General features: G+C 42.4%; 1 protein-coding gene across 4 annotated transcripts; it reads right to left on the reverse strand.

Annotated features, from left to right (window-relative positions):
• Positions 1–342: 342 nt before the first annotated feature.
• Positions 343–20,968, reverse strand: afap1l1a (actin filament associated protein 1-like 1a). Of its 4 annotated transcripts, none has more exons than XM_026357410.1 (19): positions 20,885–20,968; positions 8,420–8,545; positions 8,109–8,192; positions 7,588–7,667; positions 6,994–7,129; positions 6,730–6,825; positions 6,417–6,631; positions 6,144–6,323; positions 5,979–6,062; positions 5,415–5,490; positions 5,096–5,215; positions 4,811–5,022; positions 4,436–4,581; positions 4,240–4,312; positions 3,608–3,722; positions 2,276–2,443; positions 820–995; positions 614–739; positions 343–393 (listed from the first exon to the last, which is right to left on the reverse strand). In XM_026357410.1, the coding sequence occupies exons 1-19, from the start codon at positions 20,925–20,927 to the stop codon at positions 367–369; spliced, it is 2,283 nt and encodes a 760-aa protein (XP_026213195.1). In that variant the 5' UTR covers positions 20,928–20,968; the 3' UTR covers positions 343–366. The 4 variants fall into 4 exon arrangements, with proteins under 4 accessions (XP_026213195.1, XP_026213194.1, XP_026213196.1 ...); XM_026357409.1 differs by having other exon boundaries at positions 6,994–7,132; XM_026357411.1 differs by lacking the exon at positions 20,885–20,968 and adding an exon at positions 11,660–11,902 and having other exon boundaries at positions 6,994–7,132.
• Between the last annotated feature and the right edge of the window lie 52 nt (positions 20,969–21,020).

Here is a 21,020-nt window from a genome sequence, read left to right on the forward strand (position 1 = left end):
TGGTGCAACAGTCTGTGCATTTTGTGCATTTCAACTTAAGACGTTTCGTGTCTCTCTCTTTCATACACTCTGCTTTCTCTCTTTTTGTGTACCACAAACACCACAGACAATAAAAATACTTGGATACGGACGGTGTAGTCGATGAAGTCCTTACAGTCCTCACATTAGTACTTTTGGGGAGGCAGAGGAGTGAACATCTGAAGACATGTACCTCCACCTAGTGGCTGACATTTTTCATTACAGTTGATTTTTCTCAGCAATCCAAAACGAAACAAGACTGTGCTTTGAGGCGGGAATTAACAGTGGCAAAAGTCACATCCTGGTATCCAAGGTTTTTTTTTCCCAGTCCTTTCCATAGTGCTACACTTAACTTCCTTTCTTTGACTCCCATTCCTGCAGAAGAAGAACACATTCAGCTGATTTTAAAACCATCATGTAAATGTCCAGAGGTTGCACCAGCACATGTAGACTGTCTATTTCTATGTGATCTATAAAAACCCATAAGATGATGACACATGCTGCTGTAATTCTATTATGCTTACAGAGAAATCTGTCCATAAGGATATGACTGAAGAATTACTAATGAAGTGTGTGTGTGAGAGCCCACTCTTACTTTTGCCTTCTGCATGACAGTTCCTGTAGAAGAAGCACACATAGATGGAGGTCTCCTACGCATCTCGGAGGCGCAGTTCACTGGTAGAGACTCACTGTAGATGTTCTGGATCATTTTGCTGGATGCCTGCACACAAAGTAGACAAAAACGATGTATGCAGAAAGTGTGCTTTAAATAAATTGTTTTACAAAAAGTAGCAAATATACCTTTATAGATGCTTTAGCTTCGACTGGTGCACCCATTGCCCCTCCTGCCAGGCTCTTCTTGAGGTTTTCCTTGACCTGGGTCAGTCTGAGTTCCAGGTCCACCCTCTCTGACTCTTTAGCTCGGCAGGCTTCCTCCAGCTGGGATACACGCTTGTTCAGCAGGGATTTTCTCCTGTCTGCCCCACAAAGAACATCAGAGCCCACACAATTTGTATTTTCATGTTCTCCTTTCGGTGGTCAAATACTTTTTGTACTCACAAGAAAATAAAATATCAAAAAGCATTTAGAAAAATTGTGCACTGTTACCATTTAAACTATCAAAAAGCATGTTTACTTGAAATGAAATGGAGTGGATGTAAAATCTGCTGTGCTGCTTTAACTGAGTAACAGAACACTTCCTCTACCACTGCTGGCAGCACTTACATGATTCTAGAGGAAATTAATTCGATTTGGAGGGAATGCTCATAGCCATTTAGTTTCAATAATACAAATTTAATGTTTTATTTATCCCCGTAGGGAGGTTTTCCTCTCACATGACCCTCTAATAATGGAGGTCAGGGTCAGAAACAGAGCAGGTTACAGTAAGTGCACTTACTATTCAATTTTACCATGTTAGGTATAAGAACTGAATCCCTCCCATTTTCATATTTGATTATTTTCATTTTCCATATTTTATAATCTCAAATCCTATAAGGTAGCCACCGTGTGCATTTCCATGGTGTCATTGTAAAGCAAACCCTCTGAATTTTTCATGTGGTGAGTGTCATGATCCTGCTCCTCACTTCCTGTCCCATACTATGCTACTAATCACCCTGATTACCTCACCTGTGTCTCCCTCTGCTCACTCACCTTCATCACATCATCTGTTTCACCTATGCACCAGCCTCCCTTCTTAAGCTCCACTCACCTTGCCAGTTTACTTTTACTCTGCTGTCACAACCTTGTCTTGTCTTTCCTGCCCCTGTCTTCTCCTAGATCTTGCTCTTGCACATTTTGGATTTTGCCTGCCTGACGTTTTGGACCTTTTTGCTCACTTCTTATCTTTGCTCCTGTAAGTTTTCACCTGCCCTTTGAGGGGTGATTTTTTTGTTGATACTACTTCTGTTTATCCCCACGCTTCTGGCTGTTCACTCTTGTTCTTCTTTTTGGTCTCTATTGGTTTTGGTTCCCAGTTGTTCTCTTTTGTTACTCTGTCTTTGGTACCCAGCCGCATTTACTGCTGAGTTCTGTTGTTACTTTGTTTTCAAGTGCCGCGTCACACATTCTTTAGTTTCCTTCTTCCCATGCCTGATCCCTGTATTATATCTACTTTGTTACAATAAACTCCCTTACTCTTGCTCTTCATGTCTGGCATTATAATTGGGTCCTTTAAAACCTTCATTCTGACAGTGTTTCTAATGTACTTCTGGTATATTTATATAGCATCTGATGTCAGTTGTGCTCTGTATGTTCTTACCAGGGGCTGTCTTTAGCTCTTCCTTCAGTTGTCTCTTCTCCTTTCGGAGGGTCACTAGTGCATTTCGTATCCCATCCCTCTCTCTCTCCAGCTCCTCTTTTTCTTTCAGGTAACGCTTGGCATCCTCCTCTGCTCTTGTTTTCCCATACCTTCCATACTGGTTGGCATCTGGGTGGGAGCAAAGGTGAACGGTCAAACGTGCAGGGGTTATGGGAAGGAGAAGAAAAATAGTATGGTGATCTGTCTCCCTGTCCCTCACATTAATGTCATGTGTGATGTTCGATAAAACCGCTACAGGTTGTGCAGAAGTGTAACACGTAACTGTGTGCAGCCATAAAAAAAATCTGGGCAAGTAAAACAATCTGATGCACGAGAAAAATATAGATACACAAACACTCCTGCAGAGTAAGAGGTCAGGAGGCGAGGCAGTGGATCTAACGTGAGTGTCCAATAAATCTCAGGTTACATCCTGAAGCTCCGGGCCCTGGAAAGCACCGGCTCTTTGATGTGTCAGAATGTAACAGTGAAAGCCTGTGAAATGGCACCGAGAAGAGCTGTGAGCTAACCAACCACACCAGTATCACATTCCTAAACCCTAGACTCTCATCTCATTTATTTGTATGGCAGAGGCCAAGTGAGACAATGGAGCAAATGGAAGAGATGAGAGAGTAGGGATGATACTATAGATGGAAAGTGAGAAAATAACTGCAGGGAGAGAGTAAAATAACTGAGCCAGATGGAAATCTAATTGTATGACTGAATTAGTACTTTATCATTGTCATATGTGTACTGAACATAAAATAAGACCAGATATCAGGGACCACTATAACAATGACCTTTAAATGGAAGCTAATAGCACATTTTTGGTAATAATATAATATAATTAATCTAAAAATGTCCATTGGTCCATTACTATTTCTCTAGACTACCTTTTCACAGTGCTCTTATTCGTCTTTACTGGTATTAACCATACCACACATCAGCACACTCTTTACACAATGTAAACTGCAAATCTCTGTCCCAAAGCTGAGAAAGCGGCCTTTCAAAATATAGAGATTCTCTTTGTCTTACAGCTACACAGTACTATTCTACCTTCAGAAATCCCTAGACCACCCCAGGGAAATCATCGCATATTTTCTCTGCACATTTGCAATACTATACCTTTCCCCTGGCATGCTAATATGTTTCTTACACGCTCTGTCATTTAAACAGTAATTTGCTAGCTTTGCCCTTGCCATCACTCAGTTGTCTTTCAAACCGGCACTCCCACAGATGAGAGCTTTCTTTCTGTAAGTTTCCACTGCATAAATCCATCTATCTGAACGCACTTACTTGAGCCTGTTCGCTTGAGGGAGACTAATGGTTTGGTTCTGTCGGAGTCACTGCTTGAGAAACTTGAGCGCCGCTTTGCTTGATTTCCAGACTGCTGCCTGCAGTTCTCCCCTGACTGGGTGGAGTAGAGAAGGGTGGGGGACATGACAGTCGTAAAAAAAAAAAAGAATGAGGACAGAGGAATTTTTAAAAAAAGGTTATGTTTGTATATCAGACTAGGCAATAAACAAATCTTTAGATTTACTGTTTGGAGACGTTGGAGGTGTGGATGTAAATAATGACACATATGTGTGTAAGTGCATGTCAACTGGGTTATAAAACGGGTTTACGGACTGTAAAATTGCCATGACCTCTCGCCTTCCTGTCACCAGTTCGCATTTTCTTTTTTAACTCTCCCATTCCGACCCTGTTTTTTCTCTTCCCTACAAAAAAGCCCTCACTGATAGGCGTGCAACAGAGAGCAGTCTGTCTGCTCAGGTGACTGATGCGCGGTGTCATGTTCAGACAGGGACAGCTGAACACACACACACACACAGACACACAGCTTCTAATCTCATCACATCAAAGTATAAAAATTACACACAGGGTTTAAGGGGACTTTGTAAACGTGCATCTGAGCACGGCTGCCGCACCTGCATGTCCTCATTAGGGACTTCGTAATATGTTCTGGAGTCTGTGGAGGTACTGCTGGAGGATGTGGCCCACCTAGGATCACAGAGAGAGGGGGAGATGAATTCTGTGTGAGGTCAAAACATCACTGTCCTGGCCGGTGGCCTTGCTTTGACCTCGTCCAAATATCCCCACTTCCCTGCTCCCTGTCTCACTCACAGGAAGGAATGCCGCGCAGCATCGCGGATGTTAGCAATGGTTTCCACGTCAACGTAGTCGTAATGCAGTGACTCTGGATCTGTTGCGGATCCTGTTTCTGCCAAGAGAACTCCGAGCCACCTTCCCAGCTCCTCTGAGGTGTTTGCCTACAAAGAGACAACTGTGTGCTGTAATATTAAATACAAAATGTAAAGTTGCAGCATTTAAAACCAAAACCAGAAGCTGAAAGAGTGAACTGGGGGGAACTGCTGCATCAACTAATAGTTTTCTGTGGATTTTGTCACCTCTATTAACTCACATATAGTAATTTGCCCTGTTAAATAATAATACCGATTAGTGCAGCTGCAAAAATAAGATACCAACATAATATTCTACCTCCAAAGCAGCCACCTCTGTGCTGTTTCGAAGAATTCGGAAGGCAAATGGATGTTTGGGTCCAAGACCTGGCACCACCTCGCAACCGTGGAGAGGAAGAGAGGGGAGGGAGATCTGAGGATCTCCTTTTTCTTGGTAGAAGTGAAGAGAGCCTCTGCACACACAACACCACTGCTCCTGCCACACCTGATTCACCAGTATTGACAGGAAGCCTGCGGACGGAAATCAAATTTAGACGTCTGCACAACTGGAGACCAGAAGGCTGGCAATGAAGAGGTGACTCACCTTGCCGAGGGTTGCTGTAAGATGTATGGGCATCCCCAGGCCGAGGGGGCTTCTTTTTAGAGAAGCTGATGATGCGTGTTATTTTACGGCCTGCAGCAAAGGCCCCCCGTTTCACCTTACCTACATCAAAATTTAAAGGATAAAACTGTCTTTATTTTTCTTTGGCATGTGCAAACATAAAATCATAAATACTGAACTTGTGACATGCAACTGTCTTGTCTGAGTTATCAAGTGTGTCACATTGAACACGCAGTATGGAAAAGAAGTTCCATGTTGATGACTGAGCCAACGCCGACTGTGTGTACTGTACGTCTCTCACCACTCTCTCTGCAGTTGTCTCCAGTTGAAACACCCACACTGTCTGAATCGGATGTGTTTCTTTCAGCAGATAACCTCTGAGGAAGAAGCACACGTATTCAGGTTTAGACTTTGAATAGGGGAGTTTTGCACAGCCTATACTTATTACTGCAAAGCTAAATAACTCGGTAACAAACTTACTATATTCAGATATTCTTTCACTCTCCCACAGCCTGTCTCATAACACATGATGTAATGACACATTCAGGCGGCTGCTTTACCTTTTCACTCCCCTCTTTGTCTTTTCCTGTTTGTGTACTGACAGGTCGGGAAATGTAACCTACATGTGTCTCTAACACTACCACCCAATTACACTACATTACATGTCCTGTGTTTTCTACAAGCCAACAGCAGCTGTCACGATGCACGGTGTTGAGCCAAACAATTGTTTAGGAAAATGAATGGTGACAGCACAATTGCTGCTTGTCACCGGCTTTTCCTCACCTCAGCTGTGAAGACGAATTATGTTTTGAGGATGAAAATGACGGGGAGGTGTTACTACAAACATCCTCTCCTCTACACTTACCTTGTCAAGTTTGACTTTTCTTGGAATGACAGGAGACACAGATTCCTCAGGTCCTGTGCTCTGACCGCTTACCTCTCTAACAACCTGTGAGGATAGTTTATATGCATAACTTGTCCACAATTGTCCACAAGACATATAGCTACACAGTGTGCAATTACAGCTCACCCTAAGCCATCTGTGGGCCTGCTCTTTGCTTTGTACTGCCAGCACCAGTGTATCTCCATTGGGTAAAGTGAACCGTAGTTCGTGGTGCTTTCTCTTGCTGTCTTTGGGCACATAGACCACAGCACACTGAGGCAGCAGCAGGTCTACGTAGGGGCATGCGTCCTTGGAACTCTTATAGCACTGCAGAAAGGAGGACACATAGGATAGAGTAGGTTAAAGGAGGGCAATAACAAGGCATCTTGTACTGAACAACATGAATGTAGACCTCCTCACCTGCAGTCTGTTCTCCCTTATGACCGTGAGCTGTTTGGCCCACTGGCCGAACCGTTTCTTGCGCAGCAGGAAAGCACAGATGCGGCAGTCTCTGGCAGGAGGCATGGAGCTCTCATCTGAGGGCCACTGATGAGTGAGCCGGACACCGGGGCTCCTGTCTTCCTCGTCCTCCTCGTAAGACTCGTAGGAGCTGCTTAAGGCGTCGGAATCATTGTCTGGGAAAGCAAGAACAGGTTTGCTTTATTTGTTAAAGAAGGTAGTTTGTATAATGCCCTATCTCTTTAATTTGTAGGTACAACTGATCTTAGCTCACAGGAGTTTTTACGGTGTGAGTTTATGCAGGTAGCAGGGTAGTTGTTTTCAGCATCTTCATACCCATCTTCTATAGAGTTGGGAGGGCTTGACCTGACTGTAAAGAGTGGGGAAAAACCTAATTAGTCATTATGTTTCCTCATGCACTTCAATATATCTCCTACTTTGTAATTATGTTTGAAAAAGTGATATGTGTTCTTGCTTATATAATTGGAGTGCTGAGTACTGAGGGTACTGAGTTCACTGGACGCGGGAAAATGCTGACCTCGTGTGATGATGTACTCGGGCATTTTGCCAGGACCGAGGGGCACTGCCTCCTCATAGTACTCCTCAGGAGGAGGTGTTGTGGGGAGAGGGGGAGGGGAGTCGGTCGAGTGCGGATCTGAGGAGTCTGCACAGTTCTGCTGACAGAGACGCACACAAACACAAACATAATTCTCAAATTTCCTCCATAGCCTGGCTGTGAAAGATTTTTTTTTTTCTCACAGCCAAAGACATACATCATCAGAGACATATAGAGTGTAGCCCTCAAAATGATATCCATAAATTAGACACATTGGCTGTGGGTGGGTCTCTTAACTCTTCTAACATCCCACAGAGTGATGAGCATGTGTGCATGGGAAACCCCCACAACATGGAATACAATCTTTATTTTCCTTTGCTTTTTCTACTCAGGTCATTTAGGTGTAGTACTCTTGCAAAGCTGGATTTGGATTTGAGTGCTGAAACAATATAGACATAAAACAACATACATCCCACACACACACTGTGTGAACCTTCTTCCAGCACTTAGAATGAGGCAAATAGTTCATATGTATTTGACTTGATTTAGGAACTTAGTTTGAGTTGGACAACTTGCCTGTTTTAAAGCACTACTTTGAGTGTTCTTGTCTTCCTTTAGTTCTTCTGTATCATCCTTTAGGTCTCCAAGCTGGCAGTCTAAAAATGACAAAAATATCACGCTCACATATAGGCTGCATAGTTCTGACTGATCAAGGCAAAGATCCCACAAGACCTCTGGATGTGTCCTCTGCTATGTGGCCTCAAGATGTCAGCTAGAAAATCCTAGAAGACTTCAAAGATGCTTAGTGGGGCCACAGACGCCTGTAGTGCAGTCTCTCTGCACCTCGTAGACACATTCATGGCGGACAGGAGTCAGCATTAGCACTCTAATTGGTCTGCAGCCCAATGCACCCATACACAGCAAGGTGGGATGCACTGTATGTGCTGACACCTTCCAGGCATAGACATCAAATATATAATATTCTTGCCCATTTTCTTGTGGTCCAACACATCATGACACCTTCAAGAACTGACTGTTACTGTGACAGATGCTTACAGACACTGGGGTTTATTTCACATGTTGGAACTCAAACTTACCAAAAGTCTCAAAGAGGGACTCCACAAAACTGGTGCCATTTCTGTAAACCGCTGAATTCATGTAGATGTAGTCCGTTCCTGAAACTAATGGAGAGAAAGAAAGTGAAGAAACGTAGTATATTTCACATTGTGAAATTTAAATTGCAATAAAGATGGGCTTAATTTGTTTTACAGGAGTGAACGGCTATAGTCAGAGTCAGATACATACAGTATAATGAAAGTGCAGGGTGTTAATATTTAAAATCTGTAATACTTAGTGAGTTTATGGATATAATAAGATGTTTAATCTGTCTTGTCATCTTCTTACTAACCTGACGGCTGTATCTGCTGCAGGAGGTTGGACACTGAGGTCTTCTTCTCTTGGGTGGAGGAGCTGAGGTTTTCCTGGTCCAGCATCTTCAACAGTAATCCCAGCTCACTCACCAACACCTCCATGGCTGCAGGGGTGGGGCATGGGTCAAAGGTCAAACTGACATGTCTAAACAACCCCTGTGAGTCTGTCAAAGATGCTCTCTCTGCTTTGCGTCCCTTGTGTCCTTCTTTCATTCTGTCACTCTGTCGCTTCCTAGTTTGTCATTGTCAGTCTGTCACCTTATCCCAGTCTGCTTTATCTCCTCCTCTGTCTGTTATTAACCAGACTAAACAATGTCAAAGGCTGCAGTGGCAGGAAGCATGTTTGCTAATTGCTCATTAACCAAGAAGAAAAAGTGGACACGAAGCTACCAAAAATAACATGAAAAGAACATCCTGCACGGAGAGTGAAACGACAGTGCTGCAGCTCTGAAACGTTACTGGCTCAGAGGCAGAGAGGCAAAAAGCCACATTTCAATCAACTGTCACTCTTCATACCAAGAAGCACTGGAAAGAAAGGAAAGATGTTGGCAAACACATGAGATTCTGAGAAGAAGAAATGAAGGGCCCCCTTACAGAGACTGGAGTGGGCCAAATGGACCAGTAAAAAGGGGTTTTATTCATACTGTAGGAACCTGATCTTTATCTAACAGTTGAGAGATTTAACGTCATAGAGTAACAAAAACAAGAGCTGGGCCAGACAAGGCCCTGCAATCAACATCGTTTTCAGAGGACTCTCCAAGTTCTGTAACACTTTGACGACGTACAAAAAAAGCATTTTATAATTCTCATCGTGTTGATCTGGGAGGTGGGAATGGTCCACTCCCTGTTTTCAGAGCACAACCTAAATAAACTCTGAGTCCCCCAGCTGCAGCACAGTCTGAGAACAGGTCCACAACAACTTTCTGCTGATGTATTTTCCCATTCATCCTTTATCTGATTTCAAATATCGTTAGTCAACCACTGTGTCTGTCTTTTTTTATCACTGCATCCTAAGGCACATTTTTCCACCTCTATAATCAAAATCCTGACAACTGGCACACTTTCTGTGCTTTCCCCAATTTCACACTCCCTCCATCTCCGTCTTTCGCTCACATTAGCTCTATTGAACCGTGCATCTTGCTAGGGTCAGCCATGGGACAGCTGCTGAGCCAGAAAAACTCTTTGTTTGGTAGGCGGTCATGTGGCAACAAGACCTGTTGCGTTAAACAAACACTGGTACGTGCAGACATAGAGTTTAGAGCACCTAAAACTGGCAATCTGTGACTGCAACAGTGTACACTGTGTGTGTGTAGAGAGAGTATAATAACATGTTCAGACTGTTACTGTAAAAGTATTACTCTAACACAGTGATCTAATATTAAATCACTGCTGACAAGAAGAAACTCTGGATAAGCTGGAAGATGTATCTGGCGTTTGTCCGTGTTCTACATTTCAGACTGCTCCCACTCCTTAAAGACAGACATGCTTTCCTGAGGTGGGTCTTCCTATGGGCTTTACAATGCCCTGCCAAGGCCACAATAAAGATCAACAAGAGCTACAGTAGGTGTGTGTTTGTCTAACCGCGTCTTTACTACTGTGGTTTCCGTCTATTGTAATAAAAACATGCTTGAACTCGAAAGTGGGCACGAGGAATTAATTCATGTAGCGGCCTGGAATGTCTCCTCATTAACATCGGATTCACCCAGGGGAAGTAAGGAAGTGGAGTTCGGGGAAGGAGAGGAAACTCATGAGAGCGGGATGTCTTGGCCTGGTAAAGGCTGTCTCTCTGCCAGAGGTTCCAGCTGTTTAGATTCTGGCTCTAACACACCACTGGGCTTCCCCTAACCCAGTGGAAGACAGAACCTTATCCACAGCATGACTCATTCACTGAAGAGAGAACTCAAAGTTTGCAACACTCAGCACTAAATCAAACACAACACAGACATCAACAGGATGCTTTAAAGAAGCTGCTGTGAAGTAGGGCGCAGCAGTCGCAAAATAACTTCAACTAAACTCAACTACAGTTCCAAAAAGCTGATTATCCAACGCGGAGATTAGAGGTTTTATTCCATTTGTGCCAAAATGAGAAGAGAGGAATTACATCGTAGTAGCTGGCCTGAAACTACCACAGTCATGCCTTTATAAACACATGGTTATGGTGAAACAGCATGCAAGCCTTGAAACTGCACTCAAGCTTAAAGAAGAAAAAACTGTTTGGAAGTGGTGTCATTAATGTCAGCTTAATTTAAGGTTTAATTACTTTTAATTTTACTTCTTTTAAATCTAAACAAAAAAAAAAAAACTTTCTATCCAGAAAACAATTTCTCGACCACACAAGGGATGGTGCGGGGTGGTGTGTAAAGCCGTTCAAGGTTTCGGACACACTCAAACGTTACATCCTCACACTTGCCTGCCAACGCAATACACATTCCTCACCTTGTTAACGACGCAGAACCCTGCAAAGTGCTTTTGTGTGTGCATGTGTAGACTTTTGTGAAGCAGAGAGTAGTTTGTTTAACAGTGCAGGCTCAGCCCTTTAGAAGAGGCTTACATTAGCACAGGTTCTGTTTAAACTTTTTGAGGGTGGGTGGGTGGGTGTATGGGTGGGGGGTGGTGAATAATGCCAGTGAGCTGAGCACCTGTGCTAACATGTCCACCGAAGCCCGATATAAGGGATAATGTGACCTCACTTTGTGTTTTGTTCTACTCATGTATTTCATGCCAAATGCTTTCTTCATGCTGAGCCTACTCATCTTGCCACATAACACACACACACACACACACACACACACACACACAGACACACACATAACTTCTCAGTGTTTCGAAAGTGACAAAATTAAGTCATTTGACAGCAACTCACAATACGGTTTCACAATATTGTTGCTGGCAGACATTCCAGCTAATCACAGAGGAATCTCCAACCCACAAAGAGTCTTTAAAAGCTGAAAAAATTACTATGTTTCACTACTGAGTCTGGGTGGAAAACAGCTTTCTCAACAATTCAACCATCAACCATGTCTTTCTTGGTTTTTCAGCAAGCTGGCATGATACTTGGAGCTTGAATTAAAGATTACCCGACGTCTTGCATTTAATTGTGACACCTCTACATCTCCACAGCTTGTACACCTTCACAGTGTTATGTCTATTGCACATCTTCACAAATCCCCAAAGCTTCTCTCTGCTCTAAGCTACACATGCTTTCTTTCAACACTTACCCTCAACAGCAGTGGACGAGAGCCCTACCATTTTCCAAGTATAAGGAGGACACAAGCCACTTCATTCATACACAAAGAGCATTGTTGGTCAAAGACTCCTTGTGTGTGTGTCACGTAAAGTCCTTCTGGAGTGGAGGTGAGCTGCGGTCTGGCTACCGCTGCATTCACACTCCCATTTCTTTCCTTCCTCCCTCTGATCTGTTATCTCCCTCTACCTTCCTCCCACACTCTGTCTTCCCTCCTTTCTTTTTTTTTTTTTTTCTGTCTGGGGGGGTAGGGTGAGGGGAGATGTGTGTGTGTATTTGTGTTTGTAGCCCTATTAGATCCTCCTCCACTGTAATCCCTGGGATCGTATAGCACCTGGGAAATGCTTGCTGTGTAAACACACACACGTCCACTAACAGCTTACCCACATTCTTTACCTCAGTGCACATTATTAACCTTTCACCGGCTGAAAACCTGCCATCCAGGCGGTGACAGTGAACCTATTGACATGCAGCTACAATAAAGCATTGTTGAAACATCTTTACCACTATCAGATAGAAAAAAAGTGTTTCACTGATGCTGTGTGAGTTTTTTCCTATGTTCAGTGTGTTTATCTGTACCAACTACACAGGACAGCTGGAGTAAAAGCTATAAGATGTTGGTAGAGGAAATATGATACCTTTCAGAGTTGGATGACTTGTCACCCTCAGGCAGATCAATGTACCCCAACAAAATGCCGCATACTACCTTCAGTGGCACCAATGCGGCCAAACCAACCCTCAAGCATATGCGACAAATTCAGATAAATTGACAAAACACACTGCTTTTCCTAAGTGTGGGCGTTTCCATATGTCAGATGCAGAAAGAAAACATTGTGAGCTGGGTTTGGGCTGGCAAGAGTGCTTAATAATCACTGTTAAGTCACACATAGTCAGGGGGTTCAAGGCTTGAGTGAATGTGTGGCTTGCATGCTGGGTAGTAGCTATATGCCATCCTCTCAGGTGAGCTACCATGCTGTAATATGTATTGTTACTAGAACTGTTTATAGAAACACAGACTTAAAAAAAATACCAGATTGACAGAAAAGAAACAACAGTAATGGTCAAAGGTACATACAGTACTGAGTTTAAGGTAAAGACAGGAAAGAAGAAATGTAATGATCTAATTATGTAGACATGAAGTCCTCTAACTGTCCACACAGAGCAGATCATCCCCGAGGCATGTACAGTGTTTCCCAACATTTTCAAAGCTCTCTCTAGCTGTGACAAATACCACAGACACACCCTACTAGGCTTGGTTATGGCATGACAAACCACTTCTTACTGTGACTAAACGTGACCTCTGACCACCTCAGTAAAGCTGTGAATTCACACAGGCGTGTGGATGCCAGAGGAGGCCAGAGAAAACACACTGAGCTATAAGATGCACATCGCTGTGCCTCTCATTACAAGCGGGTAAAACGGTCCTCTTTGTGTTCGTCACAAGTTTGAGTATTCATTAAAACACAGGATTTAAACTTGACAGGTAATAAACTAAATAGATGCATTTTTTGGTTTAATTGGTTATACAGTTAATCACATACACAATAAAAAACACAGGTATAACCATACAGAGGTCAGTCCTGTTGGAACCTCCAGAGACTGTACCATCTGTGACTCCACAAGAGATCAGTATCTAATGAAAACTGCAGGTTTTTTCTTGGGAGGCTCTTCTTTCTTATTGTCTTTGGACCTGATCTGACATGAAAGAGCACTGCAGGTGCTTTGTCCAGAAACACAGCGTAGGAGTCTTTCTTTGTCTCATTACTACGGCCAACTAAACAATATGACCCAGCATACTTTGGCAAGCATATTTTCCGTGAAAGGGCACAATCTTATCTCGTATTTAGTGAGTCACAGGAGAGGTTTTCAAGTTAAGAGACAGCAGGGTTTGACTGTTATCATCATGCCGTGTAAGGGTTATCCAAATACCTCCATCAAACTCTGTCGTCAAAGCTGCGGCATGCATGTTTAAAAAAAAAAAACATAGCTGAATCACATTATTAGGAAACACAGATGAGAAAAGACTGCAGATGACAAAAACCACAAACTTTATCACACACCTTTGCTCCACTTAAATCAATGAGGTGTCTGTAGCATACCCGCTAACAAAGGATGGACTAAACCAGATGGCCAGATGTACTTCAGGCTTTTAATTACATTAAGGCTTGTGCCAATTTCTTTTCTCACCAGCCTATCATGATGAAATCCCCTCCTCACTCTACTCCTCAGATTCCAGGCATTTCCCATGTGTGATGGTTCCCTGCACAAAACATGTCTGGGCATTCACAAGCTCCTATCACCAGAGCTTACGACAGGTAAACAGAGACAGTTGTGGTTCATTGCTCAAGGTAATAGAAATCAAGATCATGACTGTATTTGTGACCTGACAGTCGTGTTTGCCACAGTTTGACCTGTCAAATGGGGGGGGGGGGGGGCTTTGATTTGGACAAACTGAGCCCACATGAAAAACACTATTTTATTAGACAGCCATTTAAAGCTGCTATGTATAACACTTTTATATTAACATTTACTCTGTATCAAAAGGGTTAGCCCTTAGCAGAAAACCAAACGATGACTAACTAGATGAGTCTAGTCATGTATCTGTGCCAGATGTCACTGGGTGAGTATATTGCAGATGCAAAGCAAAGCATCTGAAAAATGGCATGAACAGACGATGGTGAGCAATTGAAAGTGGAAGACTCATAAGATAACTGATAAGTGGCAGACGTGCAAATCTGACCTGCTGTGGTATTGTGATTACAGCACTCATGCATGAATTAAGTTATATGTGATTTCATCAGGCGTGAAAATGCGATTGCAGAAATCACTTCATTTTCAGAAAGGTGATGTGTTGCCACTTCCAACATTTAGAAAGTGATTAAAATGCAGAATGAAGGATGTACAGGTCCAGCACCAAACAACGGCTAGACAGAGTCAGCTGGTGAACATAGCTGATCACTGAGCTACTAGAGAAGATTTCCCTCACAGGTAGATTGAAAACAAAACAGTGCTGAAAGGAGAGTGAATATTGGACTGTGTCTTGATGAGGAGAGATGCTGTTGAGGGCTTTGACTCAGACACAAGCTGCATTGAAATTCCCTTTCTGATTGAGCCTTGTCTTTCTAACCAAGCAGACAAGGTCAAATTTAGGCCTTAACAACAAGTCATGAACCTACTTCTGGCCTAATACTCCTCTCACACTGAGGCTACATACACTACGAGTTAGTGTAGGAGGGGCAGAGTGGTTTACTTTAAAGTCTAATAAGTCTTATGCACCAGCTTGTTTTCCAGAGCTTGCATACTGCAATTACTAATTATTACTGGCACTGGCTATTAATCAAAGACATGAAACAGAAATGACAGAATATTTCCAGGACAACCGATGATATAGAAGTGCCTTAAAAGGGGCTGTGAAATGTGGTCGGAAATCAACACTGTGGGGATTTAAAGGCCATGTGCTTTCCTGTCCCACACTGGTTAATGGACTGACCAAGTGTATGGGGATGCCCATTATATGCCCTTTATAGAGATGCACTTCCTCAGCTGATGACATCACATATCACCTCCGGCCTTCTGTTTCCTCTTCCTGCCAGCTGACCCACACCAGCCTTTACTGCACTGTCTCTGGTGACACCATTCTCAATGCACTGTGTAGATCCTACACAAGATAGAATTTAATGTGTCTGCTTCTACCTCTGTATTTAAAAGGGATGACAATGTCATGGAGCTCTTTCAATGAGCTATTTATAAAGTCTTTTATTTAGCTGCTGCAGGTAGTCCCTTTGAAAGGAAGAAATGCTTTCTCATGGCACGGATGCGTACATTTATCATGTGGGTGGACGTTTGAGACTAACATGCACAATAATTAACTTGCATTCCAAATTCACACTGTAAAACATGGTGGAGTTGAGCAGCAGGTGAGGGGCACATATGGAAAGACTTATTTAGTTTGAGTCGTAAAGGTGTGCAAATTAAAAAACACGCTCCCCACTATTTTATTGTGCACGAGAAGCTTCAGGTTATCATTAAATATAAACAGGATCTCAGTCCATGGTACTCACAAGTGTTCTCACAAATGCATTATTCACTGGAGATGGAAAAGAGGGAAAAGCTATGAATGGCTTTGTGGACACAGTAGTTCCTGTTATTTACCTCATCTAGACAGATTGACACTTCCATTGACTGCTTCCTTTGAAAACACATTTCATAATCATAAATTAGACAACTAAATAGTACAAATAGTATATATAATACCTAAATAGTACAATTATGTTCCAAACTAAATGACTTGGTTTAGGAAAATTCCCCCACATGTAGGCAGACATGTGTACACATTATTTAAATTGAGTTTGTATTGTGTAGTCAATGTCTATAACTCATTTCTAGCTTGAACATGCAGACTCGCTCCTTCTAATCAGGCCACTCTAATGAGCTCATCACAGAGAGCAAATCTGCTCAAAGGCATTAGGCCTGTTAAGCGAATGAGACGTTCCCCTGGTGATGGAGTGGGAGAATTACGGGTCCGTACACTCCCGCTCACCTGTTTAAGCATTAACTGGGACTGGAAGGCAGGCTATGGAGCACTCAAGTTTGTTTGATGTTCTGACACACATGCACAAGCTACAGCCACCCATGGCTTCACTGCAGTTGAGTAATCTGGGAAACAGTGGGGATCGCCGGTTTCTAGCTAGTGAAGAGAGTCAAGGTCTCCAGAGTATGATAAATAAAAGCACTGCTGCTCATTTTCCTGCCCAGTGTTTACTTTGGTTCAAAAATTCTTTTGCATAGCTTTACAGATCTGAAGTCTGGGACCAGATCACATGATATCAAGCCAATAATGGTTCAATCTGATAGAGGTGCAAAAACAAACATTTGTGCTACAGAAATTATTTTATCATGTGTAGTTCACATGGAGGAAAAGGGGTGCTTAACAATATTTTACAGCTCATAATATGCTGATAGTCCTCCCCCTAAAAAGTTGTTAATGTCTTCAGATCCATGCCTTTGGAAAGAGGCATTTAATCTATTAAATGTGATGACTAACAGCTAATCAAGGGTGCCTAGTTCTCTGATAGACCGAGAAACTGTACAGGGAATTCTCCCAACACATGATGGGGTTAAAAAAAAAAGGATAGATGGGTAGAAGTGGCCGTCCCACACCTGGGTACTTTCAATATAGTGTCAGGTCAAAGGTCAAAGGTCACAAAACTGATTATGATGTCTGCTAAACCTCCTTCCCCTCTTTCCCATTTTTCATTTTTTGCCCTCTGATTTATTAAAGTCTGGGGTGGCACAGAGGGCTTGACTCAGCCTGCTGCCAGACAAAGGACCTACAGTGCAGTCGGCTTTATTCCGATCCTGTATCTGCCCTGAGTCCTGTGAGATCACCACAATGCTATGTCTCCCTCACAGAGAAGAATTCACATACTGAGAAAGATGCTATTCTGCACTACTTTACTGATGTTGCACAGACAAGGGTAATATACACAGAACACACATGCATGCCCACAGATACACACACACAGAGTAACACATGCCTAGAGGGGAAAAGGGGCCGCTTTGTCTCCATTTAGGATTTTTTGTGCTAATGGGATTTTGACCGGAGCACTGTCTTCACTTGTTCACCAGAAAACTAGGACACTCTCTTCATTCCTTATTGCTGTTGTCTGAGTCTTACCATTATCGCAAGGATAAGTTCTCCTGCATTTCTCCTTGTTGAGTTGTTCAAGAGGAGTTAAAGACTGTAAAAAGGAAAGGCAGTAAGTAGTTAGTTCGTTTTTAAAGTTGCTTCTAAGTTACTATCACAAAGAATCCAATTAAACAAACATTAGGTGTAATATAAAGTAAGTCGACAAAAGGTTGCGAGTTATCATCCACACATCTTAAGATGTTTATCATGTATGACTGGTCAAGAGTCTAGTCTATTCTAGTGCTCTCTCATAGGCTTCGCAGAAATACTTGTGATCTACTCACAAAGCCAAATCCAGCTTTACTTATGAACTAAATCGCCTGCTCTGAGCTTAGGCTAGCGAGCTAATAAGACCCTTTCACGCTTTGGCTGAATCAACTTAGTCTGAATGTGGCTAATGAGTTTTCTGAAAGCTGGGGATTGTACTGCCTTTACTGGCCAACGAAAGTTAGTTAGTTTAGTTTCACTATGCAGAACACCCCAAAGACTGTAACATGTTTCAACGAAAGACTTGTTGATGTATGTGGGAAAAAAGTGGGTACATACCAGAACCATGTAATATAACTAACATCCATATATTGCACTTCTTGAACTGGATTTTGCCTAAAGCCAAACAGTCAGTCAGTACAATTTATTTACCTGTATATTGACATACAGGTACAGATCAACCTTGAAATTTCAAAAGGTTCACATACTCTTTCATACTTTTCACACTGTACAGTGTATCAGTGCTAATTAATGGCAGTTGTCAGGTAAATTGCATAAACATGATAACAGGTTAGGCAAAACTCATTCTACCTTAGCCTCTCTTATATTCTATAAGTCTTTCCCATAAAACAGAATTTTCCCTGTGATTTCTTTTTCTTGTGCCTATACATGTCTGTATACACCCGAGGCAAAGTCGCTTTTCACCCTCTCAAAGGGAAGAAAAAATCCCAAAATTTCCAAGCATTGTATACATGCTAGAGTTGTCCTGGTCTAATGTTGTGCAGCACATCTCCATGGACACTCTATATAAACACCTCTGCAGAGAATGACCATTGGCTGTATACGATGCACATATGCATGACCACACACATCTCAGCCCTATGAATCATAGTGATCTCCTCATTTCTCTGGGGTTAAAGAGGGGATTTCCACTTCTTATGGGACATGTCTACAATCATGCAAGATTTACAGCTCATAAATGATGGAACATAAATATGTTTCATGCTGTATGTAATAAGATATACTGGGTGAGTGTCTGCATGTCTGTGCAGTTATTTTCAGTTCTAAAAATTCTGGATAAAGTCTGAAAGAGCAAACAAGACAAATTAGCCTAATTAGCCTAACCTGTATAAATGAAAATGATTAATTTCCCAGTTCCTTCTAGCAAATACAACAATTTACCAATGAAGATCAATAAAAAACCCTTAAAATAAATTTCTGTTTACGATCTGAACAGTGTTGTTACAACAGCATACCTTAGATGAAACCACGACATTGACACTTATGCTGTAAAGTACTAGAAGAGTGATTTGTAGATAACAGAAACATTGGAGTAAAGTCACTTTTTGCTATGTAGAAGTGCAGGTTGCAGCATGAGTCGCAGTTGTAGGTTGCAGTGACAAATGTGGCATGAATGCAAACACAGGTCAGTGACCACAGGCTACATGACGACAGCAGACTGCATTTTAATTGTGCTCGTTTCCCCTCTTAACCCATAACTACTGAACTGTGTTTCAATGCAGCCTTAACAATTCAAATCCTTGTTTACTCTCAAAGATGTTCTCCACAGGCCTCAGGAAAATTTGTGAAATGTCCAAAATAAATGTGAATAAAACATTTCTGAAAGTTCTAATAGGCGCACAGACACACACACACCCAAACACACACACACACACACACACACGCACAGACTCTCTTTTCAATGTGGATATGAAAACCACTCCAACCATCGTATTAGAGGGAAAAATCATAGATTTCATGAGCATGCAGCACACTTGCGCTTACATGAGCAGTACAGTTTGTTTGATTTTGCATCACTGTATAATCCACAGGGGATCACAGTTTTATCCACAAGTTCTTCCATTAACTCCGAAACATCTTGACAACAGCTACCATTCATCATATGTTGCTGAGCTGAATCCCAGGCAATCCCACCACTGCAATGCACCTCTGCAGGGACAGCCTCTCCCCTCTCACACCCACCTGGTGTTCTCTGACACTGTGGAAACAGAATCTGTATTACAATGCTGCTTCAGCTGGCTGAGACAGTGGATATTAAGAAACTCCAAGCACTCAAGTTCATACCTGCCTCTCGTCAACCTCACCAAGCTGATATCTGATTGCATGCAACTCGACGGATTAAGCTTTTAGAGTGACCTTTGAGACATAACAACATGTCAATGGAAAAGAAGTACATCATGAAGACTTAAAAATAAATATATTTCTTGCAGGCTATGAGGTTGTTAAAATGCTTGATAAGATAGACCATGTGTGTAGTTTGTTCCATTTCCTTTCACCTCTGGCCAGTTGAGTAAAAATGTCCATAAAGTTGGTCCTTATAATCACAATCACATGTTTACCTGCCTGGTGGCTGGTCTTTAGAGCTAACTATGCAGTGACATGCTGCAGCAACATCTGCTTAAGCACAAAGTCGGATCAGAGAGACATTAACTATAAACTGTTCACTTCATTTTTGAAATCCAATTTATCAAGCTGAGTAGGATCACATCAACAGGGAGGCTGTTACTCCCAACCTCAGAGCCTATAAGTATATTTGTTTTCATTATAGTATATTACAATGTGGAAAAATGTTGGACTGTGCAGGGGGGCAATTGCACCCCTCCCAGAGAAAACACAAAGAGGCGGAAACACATTTTGTATTTCTGGCTATTTCAACTAAACAGCACTGTAGTTCTTCGGGGGGTCTATTTGAGCGACTCACTGCTGGTGGTGTCGAATATCAAACGATTATCTCCACATCCACATGTTTGACTTCAAGATTCACTTTCCTACAACAACAATCAGACTTCGGATCAGCACTTGGGTTTCTGCCTCTACAAGCAGCTGGGGGGGGGGGGAACTGAAGTTACATTATTTATATATTTGAAGTGCTCTGCCTTTGTGTTATCTTCCATGTACAGAGATAATTACGGGGGGAAGGAAGTGTCATGGCTCACCTTGGGTGATCTCAGACGATGATTACTGCTTAGTCACACAGAGAAAACTATGCAATCTTGTAAAGGAAATTATGTGCAATTAGAGCCAAGACTGAGCATTTCCATATTCCCAGCAATAATTCCCCAGTTTCTAGCAAAACCACTGAAGTGTAGGGTGCTTCAGTGAGGGTGTTGCAGTCAGAAGGCAGGACATGTGGGGTGTGTGAGTGGATGTTCCAAGCTTGAAATGACCAACAAACAAATAACAACAATGCATATCAAAATCAACTTTGACAAACTCCACCAGAACTGTCAATGCGTGTGCTGCAGAATTTCAGTGTTAGAGGACTTCTAAAAGTTGACTTACATTTGGTGTCGTTTGTGTCCATTCTGCCGGTGATGCTGTCCATGCCAGATGCTGAGACTTAGTGCAGGCCCATGAGTGAGTGAGAGGGAGTGTGTGAAGAGCTGCTGCCGACAGATACAGTGGATACATCACAGAT

This window comes from Anabas testudineus, chromosome 10 (assembly GCF_900324465.2).
Source record: "Anabas testudineus chromosome 10, fAnaTes1.2, whole genome shotgun sequence".
In the NCBI taxonomy this organism is placed as follows: domain Eukaryota; kingdom Metazoa; phylum Chordata; class Actinopteri; order Anabantiformes; family Anabantidae; genus Anabas; species Anabas testudineus.

Bases quoted from the DNA above. Each gene is read 5' to 3' on its own strand.
- afap1l1a (XM_026357409.1), bottom strand. From the start codon at position 20,927: ATGGACAGCATCACCGGCAGAATGGACACAAACGACACCAAAT. The intron at 8,193-8,419 runs GTTAGTAAGAAG...TCTCTCCATTAG, and splicing joins GCAGCAGATACAGCCGTCAG to TTTCAGGAACGGACTACATC. The intron at 6,632-6,729 runs GTGAGCTAAGAT...TTGCTTTCCCAG, and splicing joins CTCACACCGTAAAAACTCCT to ACAATGATTCCGACGCCTTA.